This window comes from Protopterus annectens, chromosome 1.part0, assembly GCF_019279795.1.
Source record: "Protopterus annectens isolate FY-2018-M chromosome 1.part0, PAN1.0, whole genome shotgun sequence".
Classification (NCBI taxonomy): Eukaryota; Metazoa; Chordata; order Ceratodontiformes; family Protopteridae; genus Protopterus; species Protopterus annectens.
Window position 1 is genome coordinate 659,586,544 of NC_056725.1, and position 21,929 is coordinate 659,608,472.

General features: G+C 40.3%; 1 protein-coding gene across 4 annotated transcripts in view; it reads right to left on the reverse strand.

Moving 5' to 3' along the window:
* Positions 1 to 21,929, reverse strand: part of DYNLT1 (dynein light chain Tctex-type 1) — a 599,949-nt gene that overhangs the window by 418,994 nt on the left and 159,026 nt on the right. For all 4 annotated transcript variants that reach the window (XM_044061985.1, XM_044061983.1, XM_044061984.1 and 1 more), the window contains exon 2: positions 15,103 to 15,144. In XM_044061985.1, the coding sequence (XP_043917920.1) occupies positions 15,103 to 15,144 (42 nt within the window). The remainder of the gene's footprint in view (positions 1 to 15,102; positions 15,145 to 21,929) is intronic.

Consider the following 21,929-nt stretch of genomic DNA (forward strand, 5'->3'; position numbering starts at 1 on the left):
CACACAGAGCGAGTGATCGTCCGTGATGGACATTTTGAAGCTACATTTTACACATTTCTTAAAGCCCGAAGGCCTAGGATTCTGAGACATTATAGAAATTTTCAGAAACTAACTGGAAAGAACACTGGTGACACACCTAGAATAGGCTTACAGTTATCACTCGCAATACTCTGAGTTAGACAAAACACAGCACAAACTCTGTAAATTGTAATAATTTCTCTCTGCTAGTTCTTCTTTAAAGAAGAGAAATATAAGTGATTTGAAACAGAACCGAAGTCACCTACAAATAAAAAGACCGGGAAAGGCCTTTCCAGACAAGAGGTACTCCTAGTCCACACTCACAACACAAGAATTCACCAAGTGAATTTTGTCAAACACACTCTAAACACAAGAATAGCTGTTAAAACAGCTTTTTGTTGAGAATGAAGAAAATCCTGACAGAAAAACTAGTGAAATAATCACTACTTAACTCAGCCAGCTCGAGACCACGTCTTCACTTGTTAGCGGCAAACGAGATCTGGGGGACTGGTAGTGGTGCATCCTGGGATATGGTAAGCTCAGCCAGTAAGAGACTTCGCTCTTTGGCATAAGCGTGCCGAGTCGGAGCCGAGGGATCGGCTCCGAACCCATCAGTCAGAATGTAGGCGAGATAGGATCACATAACATCCAAATTTGACGAGGCCAGAATGGGGCAATGAGGATTATTGTCCTGTGTAGGTTTTTGGCTTTCTGGAGAAACTTTGATATCAGGGGGAATGGAGGAAATGCGTACAGGAGTCCCGGGGGCCTATCGTGAATCAGTGCGTCCCTGGGGACTTCCCCTGGAGGGGGTAATAGGGCAAAGTAGCTCCTGCATTTGGCATTCATTGGAGATGCAAACAGATCGCAGGAAGGCTGGCCCCACGTGCGAAAAATCTTTTTCGCAACTGACTGTTTTAGGGACCACTCGTGCGGTAACAGAATTGCTCTGCTCAGTCTGTCGGCTATGACGTTGGATGACCCCGGGATGTGCGTTGCTATTAGAAAGCGACCAGTGGACTCCGCCCATTGCCAGATTCTCATGGCCTCTCTGCATAGCTGATAGGACTTGGTTCCCCCTTGCTTGTTTATGTACCAGACTACCGACATGTTGTCCGTCTGAACTGCAATAGTTCCCACAGGAAGAAGGGGAGCAAAGTGTTGCAACGCTAGAAACACTGCCCTCAACTCTAGAACATTGATGTGCAGATTGTACTCCAAATTGGTCCATTCGCCTTGGACTGTCTGTCCCTGAAAGATGCCCCCCCACCCTATCAGGGAAGCGTCCGTGGTCACCGTAACTGTAGGCGTGGGTAGCACAAATGGTCTCCCCTTGGAAAGGTTGCACGTTTGAAGCCACCAGTTTAGGTGTGTTTTGCATGTGTTAGTTATAAGAATCTCGTGTGTTAGAGGTAGTTGTTGGAACGACCATTGTGCAAACAGTAGCCATTGTAGGACTCTCATGTGCAGCCTTCCCAAGGGTATTGCAATAAGAGAAGCTGACATGAGTCCCAAAACCTTCAGTACCAGTTTTGCTGGGGATTTCCTGGACAAGAGAAGAAGACGTATGTGAGTCTGAAGTGAAAGTATCCTTTCTGGAGGAAGTCTTAGAATTAACTGATGTGTGTTTAATTCCGCTCCTATGAATAAGATACTCTGTGATGGCTGTAGTAAGGATTTTCTGAAGTTTACGGAAATTCCTAGGTGAACACACAGTTGAAGAGTATAGTCTCTGGCCTGTACTAGTTGACGCTGGGTGGTGGCAGAAAGGAGCCAGTCGTCCAGATATGGAAACACCTGGAATCCTTGGCGTCTCAAGTGAGCCGCTACCACTGCCATGCATTTGGTGAAGACCCTGGGGGCTGAGGTCAGACCAAAGGGCAGGGCTCGAAACTGAAAGTGACTGGCCCCCAGCCGGAAGCGCAAATGATCCCTGGATGCCCTGGCCATTTTGATGTGGTAGTATGCATCCTTCAGATCTATTGAGCACATCCAGTCGTCCTTCCGTAAGAATGGAAGGATCGATTGAAGCGTGACCATTCAGAACTTTTCTTTTTTGACGAAGGTATTGAGGTCGCTTAGGTCCAGAATGGGCCTCCAGTCCCCTGTTTTCTTTGGAACTAAAAAGAACCTTGAGTAAGTCCCAAATCCTCTCTGGTCCGCTGGGACTGGTTGGATGACTCTTTTCTAGCAGCTTTGAAATTTCTATAGCTGCTGGCTCTCGCAGATGGGGCGGTACATCTGGGAGTCTTTTCTTTGGAATGGGATAGGATAGAAATGGTATATTGTAACCTCTGGTAACCACGCTTTTTACCCACTTGTCTGTAGTTATGTTTTGCCAGGCCTGAGGGTATAAAGCTAAGCGACCCCCGACTGCCTCCAGAGCAGGACAGTCGGGCCTCCTCTCAGGAGTGCTGGAAAGGTTTACCAGGGAGTGTATCCCTGTCACCTTGATTCTGCGGACCCCCTCTGCCGCCAGAGCGGCGTCTTCCACCTCTGCCCCCTCCTCTGCCTCTAGAAGGGGCATCACCCTGTGTGCCTGGGAAAGATCCCTGGGGTTTTCGAAACCACATTTTTCCACCACGTTGCCCTTTGGGGTACGGTCTGGTTGGGGTGGAAAAACGGACTCCGACAGCAGACAGAGTCTTTCCCTCCTGTTCACACCGGGTAAGGGTCTCCTTTACTTTGGGGCCAAAAAGAGTGGCACCGTCAAATGGGGCGTTAGTAAAGGAAGACTTGAAGGCTTCCGCAAATGAACATAAGCGCATCCAGGATTGTCTGCGAAGAGCAATCGCTGAAGCTGCTGCCCTACTCGAACCTTCGGCTGCGTAAGAGATCAGCCTCATGGATGAGTTCACAATAGATGTAAGGGTATTAAGTTGCGCTGTCACTTTCTCTGAGACAGCAGCATCTGTAGTACCCTGGAGGGTATCTCCCAACTCTTTGACTAGATCCCTCTGTAATCGTGTAAAGTGGGTCAAATAGTTCAGGGATCGCATGGAAAAAGTCGCTGAACTAAAAATGCGCTTCCCATACCTGTCCATCGTCCTAGAATCTTTATTAGGGGGATGGACAGATGAGGAAGATTCCGACATCTCCTTTTTCGTGGCCGCTGCCACCACCATAGCGCCACTGGAACTCCTTTTGTCAAGTAAGTCTTGTCCTGGGGTGCAGTGATATACTTATTGGGTTTCCTAGGGACTGGTTCCACTGTGTCAGGAGCCTCCCACGCCCTTGAGCAATAAGTTCCATTAATTCATCGAAGGGCGGAGTGACCCAGGAGGAGGAAGGGCGAGCACCAAATGCCTTCAGCAAGACTGACTCATCCTCAGAAGGGGGGAGGGACTGCCAGTCACCTCTCTGTTTCAGGATCTCCAATATGTCAGAAAAAGAGACATCTTCTGAAGGTGACTTAGGGGACCCTTCTGACTCATCTAAGTCAGTATCGGATGTCAAGGATTCTTGTGGAGAATCCAAGTGTCTCCTCTTACACAATCTTTTCCTAGGGACTTCTTCGTGGGGAGCATCCGAAGAAGCCTCCGAGGAAGAGGGGGCACCCTCCAGGGGTGGCTGAGACACCGGTGCTCGACGCTTGGATGTGGCCGTGGGTGCAGAGGAGGATAACGGCCCTTTATGGGGAGGAGAGGTTGCTTCTACTGATGTGGTTGTCTGGGGAAGAATCCCCGAAACAGGCACCGAAGGCATCGACCCCGAGGACGGAGCCGAATCGATCCGCGCCGAGGCCCCGAGGGGAAGAGTCGGAACCGAAACGTCGGTTCGACTCTCGGCCCCGGAACCAAGGACAGATCGTTGGCTCCGAGACTCCGGGACCGGGTCCGACGGAGTCGAGGTGAGAGGAACAGACAGAGAAAAGGACGGTTCTGGACCCGAGGGCTCCACAATCAGAAGATCAACCTCTTCCGGCTCCAAAGACTGGACAGGTCTCGGAGGAGGAATGGATGGAGACAATGGGAGGCCTTCAAGTTTCGACACCAACTGGGTGGAAACTGAAATAAGTTTGGATAGGGCCGAATGCTCCAATAACTTCTGCACCACACGATCCACATCGACATCGGAGAGCTTAGAAGAAGAACGGGTCGAAGGAACCGAAGACGGCGCCGACCTCAATAAAGTCGAAGGAGGGAGCTCCATCACCGGTTCCAAGACTCGAGGCTCAGGAACCGACACCAGTTGAACACTCGGCCCCGAAGTCTGTGGAACCGGTGATCTAACTTTACTCGAAGAGCTCGGAGCCGATGACTTGGGCTCCGACGTCTTCGATTCCTTCGAGGATTTGGATGCCTGGTCTGAAGCATCCAGAGCCTCCTGAAAGGAAGGTTTTAATAACCCTCTGTCCATGAGTTTCCTGCGCCTATCTGTCATGACCCACCCACTAAAAGAGTGACAAATTGAACAATCCTCTTGTAAGTGGAGAGGGCCAAGACAGTAGACACAGGAACTATGGTTGTCAGTAACTGACATTTTTTGGCCACACTGACAACGTTTAAAGCCTGATTTAATTTTGTCAGACATTTTACAGGAAAGAGAAAAGTCAAGTCCAGTACAAAAGACCAATCCAATATGAACAAGTCAAATCCGATGTATATGTCAGTCCGGTTGTCAAATTTAAGAAGGGGGTAGTAGGCCCCGAAAAACTCTAACCAGTTAAATAAATTTAACGGTACCGAGAAATTCTACCTACATACACACATACACTAAGTATACCTAAAGGTACTTTGAGAACAACTTTTTCTAAAATATAACAAAAAAATAAAGTTATATCTTATCTCAAGATGCTCGAGCTAGCTCCCAGCGATGCGAACGCAGCAGCGGCAAACTAGATCAGAGGTAAAGGCAGAGGGGGATTGTGGGTATTAGATTGTCTCGAGCTTCTTCTCGATGCAGAGCTTGCAAGCGGCCGACACGGAGCCGAGGATCGGCTCCGAACCCATGTGTAAGAACAAACGGCGAGATTGAACACTATCACATTAAAGCATAATACTAAAACATCCAAAAACATTTCCTTCATACAAACATTACATTTTCATAAATTTCTTTTATTTCAATTTACTTTGTTGTATTTTGATTAAAACATGTTTTAATGTAACTGCAGCATTTAGACCTGGTGGACAATCTGCTGTTAGAATTAAAAGAATATGAGTGGATAATAAGACTAACAAATTATTAATATCACCACCCCTATCCGATATGTAAACCATATCTATAACTCTAAACATAAATTTATGATCAGAATTGTGTGCATTTGTGTTTATATAAGGCATTTCTATCATTTGTCCTTATTTCAGACTTATGTTCGATAATGTGTTCTTTCAATTTTCTAGTGGTTTTACCCACATAAGAGTTTTGTAGATGATTGTTTTTTAATATGGGGAGGGTCCATTGTTGAGTTGAATGAATATGTGGAATTTTTAAATAAATCCACGCAATTTCTAAAGTTTAAGATGGAATATTCAGATAGTTCTATAAATTTCTTGGATTTGAAAATAGGTATACAAAACAATAACATTTATACTACTGTGCATAAAAGATGTTAATGCATGTAGGTATATACATCATGATAGTATGCACGCACCCCACATTTTCAAGGGTATAGTGAAGTCACAATTTGGCAGAATCAGTAAATTAAATACTGAAGACACATTTTTCGTCCCAATTGGATGAGACGATGAATGAATTTGTATCTAGTGGTTATCAGAGAGGTTTTAGAGGCCATAAAAGCTGAAACTATAGTAGATAGACAGACAAAGTTGAAACCCATATTTTCTTTATCTGAAGAGTCAATAACAGAGCATACTGGATGCGTCATGAAGTCATAAAAAATTAGATATGTTACATCATATAATGCAATGACGCAGTTTGTCAAAAGAATTATTCAGAAGTACTGGGTAGTACTAATGGCTTCAGATGAAATTAAGGCTATTTTGGATAACAAGCCATTTTTTTCAAATAAAAACATGAGAAATTTAGAGAGTAAATTATGTTACAAAAATTTTAAAGAGAAGAATATTCGATGTAGTGTTAATAAGAAAGGTACTTTTAGATGTTTGAATTGTAGTTGTTGTACAGATATCATGGATTATACTGTTAATTCCTTTACACATCCCCTAACGCATAGAGTATATAAATTTAATGTGGCAGCTAGTTGCACTAGCAATAATGTGGTATATTTGGCTACCTGCACTTTATGCCCCTCTTTTTATGTGGGTAAAACCACTAGAAAATTGAAAGAACGCATTATCGAACATAAGTCTGAAATAAGAAGGACAAATGATAGAAATGCCTTATATAAACACAAAAATGCACATAATTCTGATCATAAATTTAAGTTTAGAGTTATAGATATGGTTTACGTATCGGATAGGGGTGGTGATATTAATAATTTGTTAGAATTAAAAGAATATGAGTGGATAATAAGACTAACAGCAGATTGTCCACCAGGTCTAAATGCTGCAGTTACATTAAAACCTGTTTTAATCAAAATACAACAAAGTAAATTGAAATAAAAGTAATTTATGAAAATGTAATGTTTGTATGAAGGAAATGTTTTTGGATGTTTTAGTATTATGCTTTATTTTATGTATTTGTCACATGATTAAGGCTGCAAGTCATGTGATTTTGGCTCCTATTTAAATGCATGTATTTTAATGGAACCTGTATTAGTATTGAGAAAGGGCTTGTAACCCGAAAGCTTTGCCGAATATAAAGGTTTTATCTTCTCAGCGTCTTTTGTGTTTTTGGAGTACTTTCTATTGGACTTTTCAGCATTTTGTGTTTGTGGTTGAAAAAGTAGACCAGTAGGGGTCTGATTAAAAAAAAAAAAAAAAAAAAAATTTCCCCTATATTATCTCCTAATTTCTAGGAACGGGGGATTTTAATGTCAAGTAAATGGAACCATATAAAGAAAAAAAATCTTGCAACTCAGTTTTGCATCACAAGTCCATTTCTACCCTCCCCCAAAAAAACAGGAATGAAGAAAAATACTCGCAAGTGCTCTTTTCCTTAAATAAACCACCAGTACCTCCAGAAATGCTAGCAACATTGGTCTTTCAACTTTAAATGCAAACACTGGTCATCAGGGCAGACTAACAGATGACCCTGTTTGTTGCATACCTACTTTCTGGCCAGTCCTAAAGTACTTCCTGACAAAATGTTTACAAGGAAAAAGAAAGAATAAATATGGCTGTGACAGCGGACGTTTCTCCAGGAGTTAAAAATCTCTTTAGCTGGTAAATAAGCCTGCTATATCATCAGTGTGCAGCATAAAGAATCATCCATTTTTGACTTAATGAAAGTCTGGATGACTCAAACACTGGTACTAACAAAGGTGCCTCGTTTTACAGTTCTGAAACACTGGAGGTCATTGACTGCTCTTTAGGAACTTTTGAGACCCATTTTTATGAACCATCATACTGGGAGCATTAGCTGACTTCTTCAAAGATGCATGAAGATACAGAAAGCCTATCCACTAACATGCAGCATACAGAATCAGCCCTCTTGGACTTCCACTACAATTCTGATGAATAAGATACCGGTACTAACATAGATGCCTCTTCATGTTCTACTGATTGAAACAATGTGGGTCAGCAACTGTTTAGGTATATCTGAGGATGGCTTTTGACGTCCATTTTCTTACGTTTTTATGACCCCCCCCGCCCCCCCCCCCAAAAAAAAAAAAAAAAAAAAAGAGTATTAACTTTTTCTGCAAAGCTAGGTACAGATATTTTCTTACTAAAGGACAGAGTAGCAAAACACGGTTTCCTTCGTTTCTTTCCTATCACTACTTCCCATTTCTACTGGATTTTAGAGAGTTTCTATGCTTGTGATTCTCCAACACTTTCTCTGGATACTTTATGCATTTGTCAATATGGTTTGAAGAATAAGCTTGGAATAATCCCAAGTAGCTGTTTTATTCAATATAACAATTCTCACAAGATTCACTATTGTTCTGGCTCTAAACAAAACAAGCAGATGGTGTAGTAATCCTTAACTATGCCTTACCTGCTAGAAGCACACTTATCTACTGATGTGGGAGAGAAGGGATGCAGTTTTACTCCCAACAATGTACTTCCTCAGGTCGTGTACAGGGATAAAACTTAACAGCCCAGGTGATCTAGGCTCAGTTAGTGGCTCGGATGCCTGATGGTGCAGGCAGGGAGAATGAGTGTACTTACGCTTGGATGCTCCATCACATTGGGTCTCTGGTAGAGATCATGGTGGCAAGGCTCATGGCTAATGCATACATGGAGGTTTGGCCAAAACACCATGGAAACCTCTGTAAACTAACTTTTTTCCAGGCTGGACGAAAGTAAGGAGGCAGGGTTAACAGTTTAAAAACGCATCGTCAGAAGTGTGGCCCAGATTCCTTTGTCTCTTCACTGATGTCAGACATGAATTGGGAGGGGAAAGCTAAGGGGGGCCTGGTAGATGAGGACAGGTCCTGAATGCAGCTGGTCCTAACAGGGGGCATATGTTTTTTTTCAGTTGTCTAAAGAGAAAGATTAATTCTAAGTAGTACTTCATCAGTATAATAGGCCACAAAAGGCAATGTGATCCACTGCACATTTTTTTCTTTAGGTAAACTGAGAGGCCAGCAGTGCCCAAAAAGGGTCTTGGATCTCCTGCATCACCACATTTGAAACCTTGAAAATTGCAGTGGTCATAGTGGAGAAAAAGCCATTATTAAAAAAATTCAACTTCCTTTCAGAATATGGAAGAAGAGAAAGCAGGTAAATCCAAGTGTTATGACTTTTAACAGTGACGCAGCCTGAAAAATATCCCCAGTATCATCTCTATATGCACAAAACAAGCAAAACGGAAGATAGTGCTGGTAAGAAAACAAAATTACACGATAACCAGCACCGGAGAGAAACTGTGCCAATAAATATCCAGTAGTAGTCCAAAACACTCTTTATTAACGCAAATATTTTCTCAATACAGCACGTTTTCGTTGCTAGATGCAACTTCATCAGATAACATCAGGAGGAGTTCATTGAGCTTAAAATACAATTAATTGACAAGCTCATTAATTGGAAACAATTGCTGCTTAAAGAAACAAACATTTAAAAAATTTTTTTTTTGTAAAAACTTGAACTATATAATGTATATAAAACCAATATATATGCAAAAGTAATACAATTGTAAAATGGTAAAAAGGATGAAAAATACCTGATAAAATACAAAAAGACATGAAGTACCAAGAATTGATACCAAAAAGTACAAATGAGTAACTCATATGTACCTAATGTAAAATTTACACTGAAATAGCTTTTAACTTTAAAATGGGCTTGATGGATATATAGTCGTCCAAGCCTGGTTTTTTATTTGATTCCAGGGAAATTTGCCAAAAGGTCTCCCTTTGTTTTAATTTCGCCTGCCATGGTCCTCCCCTTGGGTCCCTATTAATACTTTCCAAAACAAAAAATTTGTATCTGGCTGTGGGGCATGTAGATGTATGCTTGAACAAAGCATTGTTGCTGTTTTCTTTTAGTATATCATACATGTGTTCGTAAATCCTGCGTTTGAGACTTCGCTCGGTCTTCCCCAAATAGTATGCTGAGCATTTTATACATGTAGCCAGATATATAACTCGTTGGCTATTGCAGTTATAGTATCCCGTGGCTTTAATCACTCTGTTCAATGCTGGAAGGGATACTTGGTCATCGTGCACAATGTAAGAACACTGTGCACATGACCCGCATCTAAAAGTACCCTTACGTGTACAAGTGAGATTACTATGAGAGGGGCCATGTTCCAAAATGTTTTTTATACTTTTCCCCTTGCGGTAAACTGTTCTCATTTCCTTACCATGCAAGTTGGGTAAATCAGTGATTTCCACAAAGGTTTCCCACTCGTTGGAGATAATATCCCTGATGTTACTAGAATTAGTGCTATACTGTGTAATAAAAGCTTGTTTGAATTCTGAATAATTGTCATTTTCACTCAAACTGTTAGAAGTGATCCCCGAACCTAGAACCAGGCTAAATCTTTCCCCTCTACCAGCCCTCACTTGTTCACTTATATTATTGATGAATTCCTCCGGATTTCTCTATATGCACACTTCCAAACCTGCAACAGTAAACCTGTAATATTACTTGGAATCAAACATCTTATATATTTGTTGTGGGTAAAAGAGGTAGCCCTACAGACAAAGGGAGTCATTTCATAGTCATTTCATTTCTTGGATATCAAGAGTTTTTCAAGACGTCTAATAGCTGCCAGTCAAGAAATGTCAATAAGCTTGTTAAAATTGTGTGGTTCCCCAGACCCAGACTTTATTGACTCAAGTATTTGTGCAAACACCCAAATGACTACTTAGTCTGTGTTTTCACTGCTGGGAGGCTCAAACCTACAGGCTTACGCAGCAGTCACATTTCTGGAATCAGAGATCTTGTACCTGTATTACAATTCAAGTGCCATGTTCTACTTCCAGGCAACAGAGGGGGATATTCTCTAATGCATAGGTGAGACTGGATTATGAAATGCTATCTTGTCTGTTACAGTACACTACTTTTTAAGCTTATACCACATACTTTATTCCTCAAAAAGATTCGCAAAGCAAGTCACCATAGCAAAGACTGTCATACCTTTGAAGGCTAGCAAAGGACAGGCCAATTTCCTCATATATGAAATGAAATACTGAGGTGCGTTTCTAGCATATTGCAGATACACTCCACTGCATATCACAACAAAAGGTAACAATGTTACAGGCTGTTGACTGCTGCTTCAAACCTCAATTTTTTTCAGTCCAGCAAGCAACAGCAGCCAGCAAAAAGGTCCTCAATTCTCACTGGTGATTATAAACAATTTCTAGTTTGACAATTTTCCATCAGTTAAACAACTTATAGGTTCATACAGGTTTACTAGGCTAACAACCACCGGGCCCTTCTCAAGCCTAGCCATGCATCCCAAATATCTGACAAGTTCAGATACCCTTGACAAGTGTAAGCGTGGGCCTGGGAGATGAACCATTCCTCCATTAAAGACATAGGTGCCAAACCAGGGATGAAGTCCCGGTTTCCCCATCCAATTGTCCAAGTTGCACTTGAATTGGGCTAGGGAGGAACTCTGCTATACATGGATGGGGAGCCTGTTCCATATCAAGACAACTGCAGAACATGGTAAAGCAATAACACGTTAAAAAGCAGCAAAAATACAACACTTGTAATCACAGCATAAACTGCTTAATGACTGAATTTTGATTGTCATCTAGTCAGATTTGTACATGAAAAATGTATTTGCATTTGTATTTTGCCGTATTATACTATATTAGTTTTTAGTTTTATTTGTATAGATAGTATTATTAATGACTTCATATATTATAGTGTATTAGTCTGATAGTGGAGCTTTTCTCCTCGGGCCTCTGCTGAAAATGGACATGTATCCAGCCAGACTAGCCCGGTTAACAAATGTAAAATAAATAAAAAATAAAATAAATAAAATCCTTCATCAAAATAATGAATTAACATAAGAACTCATTTAAACAATAAAATAAGCACATGACATCATACAGCCAATAAAATAATTCCAAGAACAATTATCTCAAACACATTTGTCTCTGCTTCAATATAGATTTAAGAGAGACCATCTTAATTTATTCCAGGTGCATGTTCAGCATCCAAACGCAAAATCCAGTCATATTCCCTAACTTCCAATTTATTGTTCATATCGCCACCTCTTAAGTCTCTAAAAACCACATCTAAAACCGTAAATGAAAAATTATGGGCATCATCATTTTCACTAATATGCGGGGCCAAAGCATTTGTACAAATCCCTCTATGCATCTCTGACCTATGCTCCACCATTCTGTCCCTTAATCGGCGTGTGGATTTCCCCACATAAAATGCAGGGCAAACTCCACAGGTAGCCAAATAAATAATATCAGTATTACAAGTAGCATAATGCTTAGCAAAATACGCCCTGTTAGTACTCGGATGTTTAAAACATTCATCCTTATTAATATAAGCACAACTAGAGCAATTATAACAAGGGATAGTCCCCATTTTACTTTATATCATTCTCTGTTGTTGATGAAAATCTTTATAACAAAGACGTCTTTTTAAATTCAAACAATTCTTATATAAAAAACTAGGAAAAGTGCCAATATACTGAGCTAACTCAGAAGGGTCAGTAAAATACACAGATTTTCTTTTATTATAGCTCCTATTCTTCTACTATCCCTGTTAAATGTAGTAACATAAAATAATTTATTAATCTTATCTTATCTCATTTCAGATGCTGGAGATGTAAGACAAGGTTTACATCTATCATTTCTATCAGCCAATGTATCATGATAAAGACTTTGAACGAAGCGTTCATCATAACCCTTCAACAAATTCTTTCATTATTTCCTGTACCAGAGATGTCAAAAGAACATTATCAGTGTTAAGTCGAGAAATCCGTGTAAATTGTGCTTTCACAATGCTCTTAGAGGAATTGTGCATGCATACTCTGCTTAAGATAATTATTTTTATGTGATGGTTTTCTATATGCAGTTGAATTCAATTCACCATCTTTCACAAAAAGTTCGACATCTAAAAAATTATCCTAAAGCTCGAGTAAGTCAACTTAAACTTTAAAAAAGCTAGTAGTGGCATCAAGAAATTGCAATAATTCCTGCACAGTATCACCCGAAATCAGAAATATCATCCACAAATCTTCGAAAGAATAATACATCTGAACAATACACACAGTTATTAAAAATATATTCATCTTTCCATTTCCTTAAAGTGAGGTATTACCCATTGGTGTACCAAATGCCACACCTGTTAGCTGATGAATAAAATTATCTTCAAACAAAAATAAATTGTTATCAAGGACTATTTGTAGTAATTCACAAAGAGTCCCAATCTGTCACCCATTATGGCCACCTACTTCCACCAATGAATCATAAATCTCTAATAGCAGATATACCATACTTCTGAGGGATCACGGTAAAAAGTGAAACTATGTCAAGTGTTAAGAAAAAAATTACTAACACTATTCAATGAACACCATTCATATAACTGGGTTAAAAAGTCAGTGTCCCTAATATAACTCATAACATTTTTCAAATATTTGCTTAAAAAATTCTGCAAATACAATGAAACAGGTTCTGTGATCCATCCAAGTCCAGAGACTATCGGTCTCATTGGTGGATTTTGAAGAGATTTATGTATTTTTGGTAGGCCATACGGCCTAGGTATAACAGGGCAGGGTACAGAGAAATAATGGAACAAATCCAAGCTAATATCACCATTAAGTTATTAAGTTAACATCTTGTATACATTTCCTGACACAATTAATAGAAACAAGTTTGAAAGCATTAGCATCCTGAAGCAACACACCTGACTAAAATAACTACAACGGTCCAGAAGGACCGCAGTGCCACCCTTTATCAGCCTCTTTTAAGATAATATAATAGATAATATCAAAGCTATTTTCAAGGCCCAACAAGGTTTGATATTCATTCATAGTCCAGTTGTAAAACTTATTAGTAAAGCCACATTAATACAGCCTACGAAATTGGCCCTCACAAACATCATGGAACACTAATCACAGGATGGCTGATAAAAGTACTTGATCATTTATTCAATGGTGCATCTATATTCAGAGATGCACCAAAACTTTAAGTTCAAATTCAGACAAAACGTTTTTAGATCAGTCAAAACATTAACCAAAGAGTCATTTTCATAGGTATAAATTTCGTACCTTTATTCAAAAGTTTAACTTCATCGTCCGTAAGTAAATGCGAACTGAGGTTCACAACCAAACCAAAACAGGTAAATTTCACCACTTGGTGCGACTGCGTGTTTGCAGATGCCAATGATAGCTTCCTTCCGTCTCAACTGCGGTCTTCCCTGGGAAAACCCCCTTACCTGTCATTCCAGCAGGTCCTATTTACATCACAGCCAAGGTTTAAATCTTTGGAACGGGCAATTCTGATGCAGTTTGTTTTGTGGATATGCAGGAGGTCCAGAGTGGGGTCTGACAATGCCCTGTATGCCAGGCATAGATCTCCCCCTCAAAAGCCTGTAGGAGACGGAATACAGGGATAGGGCCTTGAGGCTGTCTGCACAGAAGATTTTACTTATGCCCTGTATTCTTTTAGTGAGGAACCTTTAAGGATGTTTCAATTGTTGGACATGCCTGGTTAGGTACATACCAAAGGGGGCATTGTACTCAATGATTGGTCTAATGAATGCCGAATACAGTGGCACAATTACTTCCTTGGACTTACATGCCATACCTTTGATTTCCTCACTACTGTAGACACATGATAGCCAAAGGCTAGATTACTGTGAGTGTCCCCAAGTCCCCCACTACTGGGTCAACTCTAAGGGTGTGTTGTCAATATGCTAGTTACCAGGAATGGAGGACTTCCTAAACGATACTATTATGCATATCTTGGCATTCAACTTTAGTCCATGGCTCTGACACCAGTTGTTTGTCTGTGTCAGCCCCTCCTGGAGAACGTGTGTCAGTGCACCAGTTGTTTGCCTGCATCAGCCACTCCTGGAGAACATGTGCGTCAGTGCACCAGTTGTTTGCCTGCATCAGCCCCTCCTGGAGAACATTTGTGTCAGTGTGAGATTCAATGACCTCTCCTAATTTGCAATCAATTGCAAATTTAGTCAGCCAGAGACCACTGACATTGGCCTTGACTTCTGAGAAATAAATGCCAAAAAAGAGCGGTCCAAGGACTGATCCCTGAGGGACTCCACTTGTGACTGGCCTCTTTGTAGAAATGGACTCCCCAATTTTAACTTCCTGGGTCCCGTCTGTTAGCCAGTTGGATAGCCACCAGGTGACATATGGGTTAGAGTACAGTTTTCAAGGATATAAACTAACAAATGGGAAAATGCATTCTCAAAGATTTCTTGTTTAAAAGCACATTTAGGCTCACAAAGAGGAGCAGAAACATTTTCCTGTCAAAAGTCATACATCATTCTTACCCACATACAAAGGGATTCTTGAAACCATAAAAAACAGTTTATCAATTTACCTGTATCAAGATGTGCATCTTAAGCAAAGCAAAAATGATGTAGAGACCATTACGGTGGAGAAGGAAAAAAATTAATAGCTTACCTCTTTTATGATGGTGGTCACTTCATCAACAATAAAAGCAGTCTGGAAAGACAGAAAAGAACTTAAAATGTAAAAAAAAAAAAAAAAAAAAAAAAAAACCACAATTACATTTCTCAGCTACAATTTATATAAACAAAAAAAAATGTAACTTTTTTTCAATACACAGTATTACTACTGTACAACTAATTTTGTAAGACATACAGGAATAATCTGTACAAAGAAATAAGCAATTAGAAACTATGACAACTTAAGAAATAATTAGCTGACTGGGCAGAAATTAAATGTACTCTTGCATTCCATGCCTAATGGCCTAAGCGCAGTTTGTACAACTTACAAATGTTCTCCTTTTTAAATTGGGTGGTACTTATATTGATGTACATGGGGATGTGTGGGTTAGAAACATAATGTGCTTTAAACTCCATCACTAACTTAATACCAGAGTCTGCCTACTTTGCCGAACTCCTATTCCAACATTTTTTTTTTCATTTCTTGAACTCAACTTTTGCAATTTATATTGGTGCATGAAACAAACTGGTCATAGTTTTATGAGCAAAAATCACATTTCAGCCATTGACCAGTGCGTATTCTAAAGTACTGAAACTTAGGTATGCTAACCAGTTACCAAACATTAAACAAAGTACAATGGGTACAGAGGCAGCTTGACTTGAACTTGCCAATAAAGGCTGAATAAAGGCCCATTAAAGAAAAAAAACAAAAAAAAAAAAAAAAACACAGCAACTGTTTAATGGCATTAGCCAAGTACGTTGTTCTGTAACAAAGCCACAATTGTACCCAGGAGGTGGATTTGTAATGCAGATCATCAGCATTACAGTTTTGCTTCTCGGTCTTATGCACATTATCATGGGATGTGCATTACACCCATGCAACTGTGCCTTAATGCCAAAAATGATCAGACATGCACAAGGCTATGCCCTGACCCAGAAGACTACGTATGTAGACAAAGAACTGAAATAACTGACCTGTGACAGTCATTGCACAAGGAAAGATTTTTTTCTTCTAATGAAATCAAATGCTGTCAGAAAGGTGACATTTTCTGGGTGGGAGATGGTCTGTGTGAGGAAGCAACTTGCCAGTTCTGAAAAGACTGTCAATATTTGAAGGAATGATAGGTAATGTAGTTGAAAAAGCATGATAAAAACAAAAGTAGAAATACATTACAGTGCGCCATCTTTAAGTCACACTCTGGAGGTATACCCAGTCAAAGTACAGATTCTTGGGAGTGGCAGTGTGTAAAAGCAAATTACCACTGATGTACTTTAATCATAATTAAGTAACTGCTGCTCATCTGAACTGTTGAGGTGCGCAAGTCTCTCTCTCTTTCACTCTCTCCAGCAAAGCTCTCCTTTATTTGATCACAGACAGTCACAATCCAGTTGTGCACAAGACCAGTGTTAGCACTTTGGGGGTCCCCAGCAAATGTCAAGTTGGTGGTCCCCGGACACTTTCATTAAAGAATTACCCTGTCATTGCCACCTCTCCTAATGAACCTTTTAGTTCAAGCTGTAGAGATTTAGAAGTAGCCACAGTTCAGTCTGTGCAGTACAATGCTCCAATGCTCTTACATTCTGATAGGACTGCGTACCCCACTGTTTGCCCAACTCACACAGGGACATTTACAGTTACTGAAAGTTTAGTTGCAATAAGGATACAATATAACTGCACATACAGGACTGGACTTGGATGAAATGTTGCCCTAAGCACTGTCTACTGTTTCACCCACCCACCTTCTAGTGCTCATCTTTTTTTGCCCATGCATTGTTCATTACATTTTTATTCCTTTTCTCACATTTTGCATTATTCTTCAACTTTAAGAAACTGTGACTTATATGCTCTGAAGTGCATTTTGAAATTCTCTTTTATACAACCTTTTCATCCAGTGATGGCTTGGCCCATCCACTTCAGATAAACATACCCCCTCTACTTGTAATCCGAGCTATAAACTTACAATTAATAGGCCAACTAACTCTCTCCTGGCCTGCCACCTCAACATTAGAAGCATTAACAAGGTACATGAGAACTGCATACACTCCTGGCTGTCCACTCCCCTGAGATTCTCTGTTTATCTGAAACCTGGTTAAAACCTAACACTACAGACAACAAAGTGTTACCACCTGGGTACAACATACACAGGCTGGGGTGGGGTAGCTGTTCTCTATAAATCTGCACTGAATGTTACCATAGAAGCTATACAACCACCTGAAATTAAATAACTCTGATTCTTGCGACCAAATTGCAACTTAATAAAAATAAATGTATCAATATCTGTATGTACATTCCCCCAGGCAGCAATATATCTACACTTGAAGATACTCACTGGCTATCAGGTCACTACCCCCAAGAAACCCTATTACTCTGTGATTTTAACAGACTGGAGTACCTGTTATTCAGAATCCCCAAACACCCATGTTAACCTGAATGCATTTACACAAATCATAACCACCCCTACCAGGATAGGTAAACCTAACCAAAAAAGAAAGCATACTTCATTGGGTACACAAACAGTCACCCCCAATTGTATACCTCTGGGACCCTCCCCGATGACCTAAGCGATCACCTTCTCTCCTATATAATTAAACCACAAAGCCATTAACCCCCAACAACCCTTACTCAGAATGGTAAGAAACAAAAAATTCTTTAACCCTGCCAAATTCCAACAAGAACTAAACTTATGTAAATGGTCTATTCTAAAACACCTCCCCTTAGAGGAAGCACTTGTATATTTAAGCAACAAATTCCTTGAGATCTTTGATTCTCATGCACCTGTTCGCTCAATAAGAACAAAGGCAAAAATGGCACCATGGCTTTCTAAAGAGTCCAAACTAAAAATTACCATTAGAAACAAAGCATGGGCATTACGGAGTACTACTAAAGACCCCCAAGATCGCATTAAATATAAGCAATCTAGGAACGAGACTAAAACATCCATTTTACAAGACAAAAAAACAATACTACTATAATTTACAGAAAATAAATCAAAATAACCCTCACAAGTCAAAATAACCCTCACAAGTTTTGGGCAAGTTTAAATAAACTACTCCATCCTGGACAAAACTTCAACCCCTATCCCTGCAGCCACCACTGCTAAACCCCCTGAGGACACCTGACAGTTTTAACAGATTCTTTACTGAGACAATTCAAGCCCTAGCTAGCCAACAACCTCCTAGCTCCCCGGCCCTGAGGGTACCACCCCTAGAAACCAACTGTCATTCAGCTTCCAACCAGTTGCCACATCACTTATCCATATCTTGACCAAAAAATTAAAACTCACACTTTGGCTGATTAACTACCTGCAGAGTACCTACAAAAAGCAGCTGATGCTATTGTTTATCCCATCTTAATACTAATCAATCAATCTATAGCAGAAGCTAAAATCCCCACCATCTGGAAAATATCCCATGTAATCCCACTTCACAAAGCAGGCAGCTCTACTGAATTATCCAGTTATAGGCCAATAGCTATACTATCTCCACTTGCAAAAATTATGGAAAAATGTATTCATAGACAATTGATGCATCACCTAACTCAGAATCACCTTATGGCAGACACCCAGCAAGGCTTCCAACCACACCACAGCACTACTTCAGCCCTCCTAGCCTTCACCAACAGCATAATCGCAACAATTCTATATCCTTGGCCCTCTTCTTGGATCTCTCCAAGGCATATGATATGGTTCTAATCCACATCCTGAAAACACTAGATACTAAAGCCCTTCAATGGTTGCAATCCTATCTGAATGGCAGGCAGCAGGCTGTCCTTTGGCAAAACAAACTCTCCTCCTAACACCCTTGGTGTACCACAAGGTTCTAAACTAGGGCCCCTGCTGTTCTCCATCTTCATTAATGACCTTTATATTGTCATCCCAAAAGTCAGCTGTATCCAATATGCTGACAAGTCCACCCTGATCTGCTCAGCCACATCTCCAACAGAGCTATGGTCAGCTACCCAGACCACCTTCAACACAACAGAAAACTGGCTGATAGTCATCTGATCCTAAATCCCCAAAAAAAAAACAAAAATGCTACTTTTCTCACCAACACATAGGTCTACTGCTTCACCTTTACCATAAAATCAAATGAGGGCACAATAATCTTCCCTCACCCCTCTACAAAACTACTAGGTGTCACCATAGATTATCTAAAATTCAACCTACATGTTAACCAATCCATCAAAATAAATAAAAAACTAGGGTCACTTCACAGGATTAAAGCCTTCCTAACCCTTCCTGCTAGAATTGCCATAGCTCACTCTCACCTTCTTTCAACTCTTCGGTATGCATCCCCTTTACTATCTAATTTAAACAAGTCTGTCCTTAAACTCTCAATCTGATACAACCATATTGCCAGATTTGCCCCTGGACTGCCTTTTAGGACACATTCTTGTATCGATCTAAACCAGCTTGGGTACCTACAACTACTCAGCTTAATCCAGTATAACCAACTGATTATGGCCTACAAAATCCTCTACAATCCAGACAATACTCCTGCACTTAAAAATATTCACCCCTTATAACAATCCTAGACTGCTTCGATCCTCTAACAGACTACTAGTTCAGACTAGCAAAATTAATGGCACAGCCGGTGACTCTGCCAACTCTGTAGGCAGATCTTGGAACTCTCTCCCATCTGATATTACCTTACTATCCACTGTGTCAATTTAAGACAAGACACAAACATCTGACACTTAACTGGCTATGTCAATGTATCAAGCCTGACTAACTCTCCTCTAGAATGAGTTAAAACTGTTAATTCAGCTTGTGTTACTTAATCCTGATTTACACTTGGGATTATCTCTAACCTGTGGAATTTGTATAACTTGTTTACATATGTAATCACTGTAAATATTCTATTTGCAATATGTAATGCTGTATCTGTAATCTTAACTGCTTGCCTTGGAGCTTTTCTCCCTGGGCCTCTGCTGAAAATGGACATGTATCCAGTCGGACTATCCCGGTCAACAAATGTAAAATAAAATAAATAAAATAGGATTAAGGAAAGAACTTTTGCTGCTCACCTTTAGTTTTCCATGCGTCCTTTCAACACATCTTACCTGGCCAAGTCAACACAGTACTAGCCATTTAGGAAATAAAACCAAGGCCTCCAGAAACCAAAGGGTTATAGGTGCTCTGAGGTGCATTTTACAGCACTTTTCCAATTTTTTAATCCAACAATCAGGAGCAAGAAAAGAATTTGTCTTATTTTTTTCTTTCAGGGAAGATGTTAAGTTGTGCCCAAGGCTTAATGTTCAAAGCTAACAAAATAGTAGCTCATAATAACTTAAGACAATTGTTTGTGAAGATGCACAAATCCTGTATGGGAATACTGCCTGCCCCCCCAAAAAGAAAGTATGTGCCTATGCAGCCCCCTGGGTTCATATGGCCAGAGTCATGTATTTCAAGTGAATGCTATCATACATAAGCAAAGAATGCCTACTGATTTAATCACCCTTCATCCCTACACCTAAAAGGCAGCCATCTGTACAAGTGCCTGATGTATGAAGAAAGTGAAAAAAAAAATTGTGATTCCAGTAAGGTATTCTACTTTGTTTCGCCAAGAGAATACACTGCCCCTGGGAAAGGGTTCCCTATTGAAATGCTGGCACTTGAAATGTCGAGTGCCAACAAGCTGAAAAAAACGACCAAAAATTTTGAAAATCACTCTTCTCCTTTAAACTTTTTTTTTTGGGGGGAGGGGTTATGACAACAAGCCTCTCTGCAACCCCCCCCCCCCCACCCCAAACATACATATACCAACTCAGAAACAGCCATATTTTGGAGAAAGGGGAATATGAGAAATGGCAACTCAGACTCAATATATGCAAGCCGGTCTTTTGTTCATTCAGTCCCTATTTCAGGACTTGCTCTAGCGGGTCCCGACATTTCAAATGGTTACCCTGAAAAAGTTAGTGACCTTCTTTGCACATTTCTGAGGTATATTAGAACAGTAAAAGAAACAATGACCACCTGTATTCAGGCCCAACACAAGCTATAAAAAAACCCCTGTGCATACTTCTGATGGTTGTGATGAAAATCAGAGTAATAACCACATCCCCATCCCCAGCCCTCCACCCAAGCTATAGCAACCCTCTGTACACATCTGAGCAGGGCAGGTGGGGATGAGGGCAGAGGCCATCACAAAGTCCTTGTCAAAATCCATTTGTACAGTATGGGTTGTGGGGATCACCACACACAAGCTCCAATATATGTATACAAATAAGGGCCTGAATGTTATGTGATGTTTTTTTATGACCAAATAAAGATTAATTACTTGTAAATTGCATTTTTCCCTGCTATGCAGAAGAGTAAAGTATAATCCCAGCATTATTGTGTGTATGCATATTTAAAAAGCAGAAAACAAAGGTAATCCAGAGGGTTCAAGTGAAATCTGGTATCCCACCTGTGACTCAAGAGGGTGCAGGACTAAGAAGAAACAGAATACAAAGGATTAGTACAGACAAAATCACTACAGCTAGCAGATCTAGAAGACTCTCCCACCGATACCCTCCCTGTGGGAGGAATACAGATGCCTTGTTGAAGTTTCCAGTAGTTTGTTCAGTTAAATAGGCAGACAGATTAGTGTTCTCTACCACCAAACAAGAACACTCATCCATCTACCCACATAATTGAATAAACTACTTGAAACTTCAACAAGGTGTCTTTACTGCTCCCACAGGGAAAGTAAGTATCGGAAATCTATCTAAAGTAATTTATCTGTGCTAATCCTTTGCACTAGGTTTCAAATTTAAACTTTTTTTTTTAAACAAGCAAATCACCCCTTCTGGGAAACTGGAGAAATTCCACTTCACCTGCT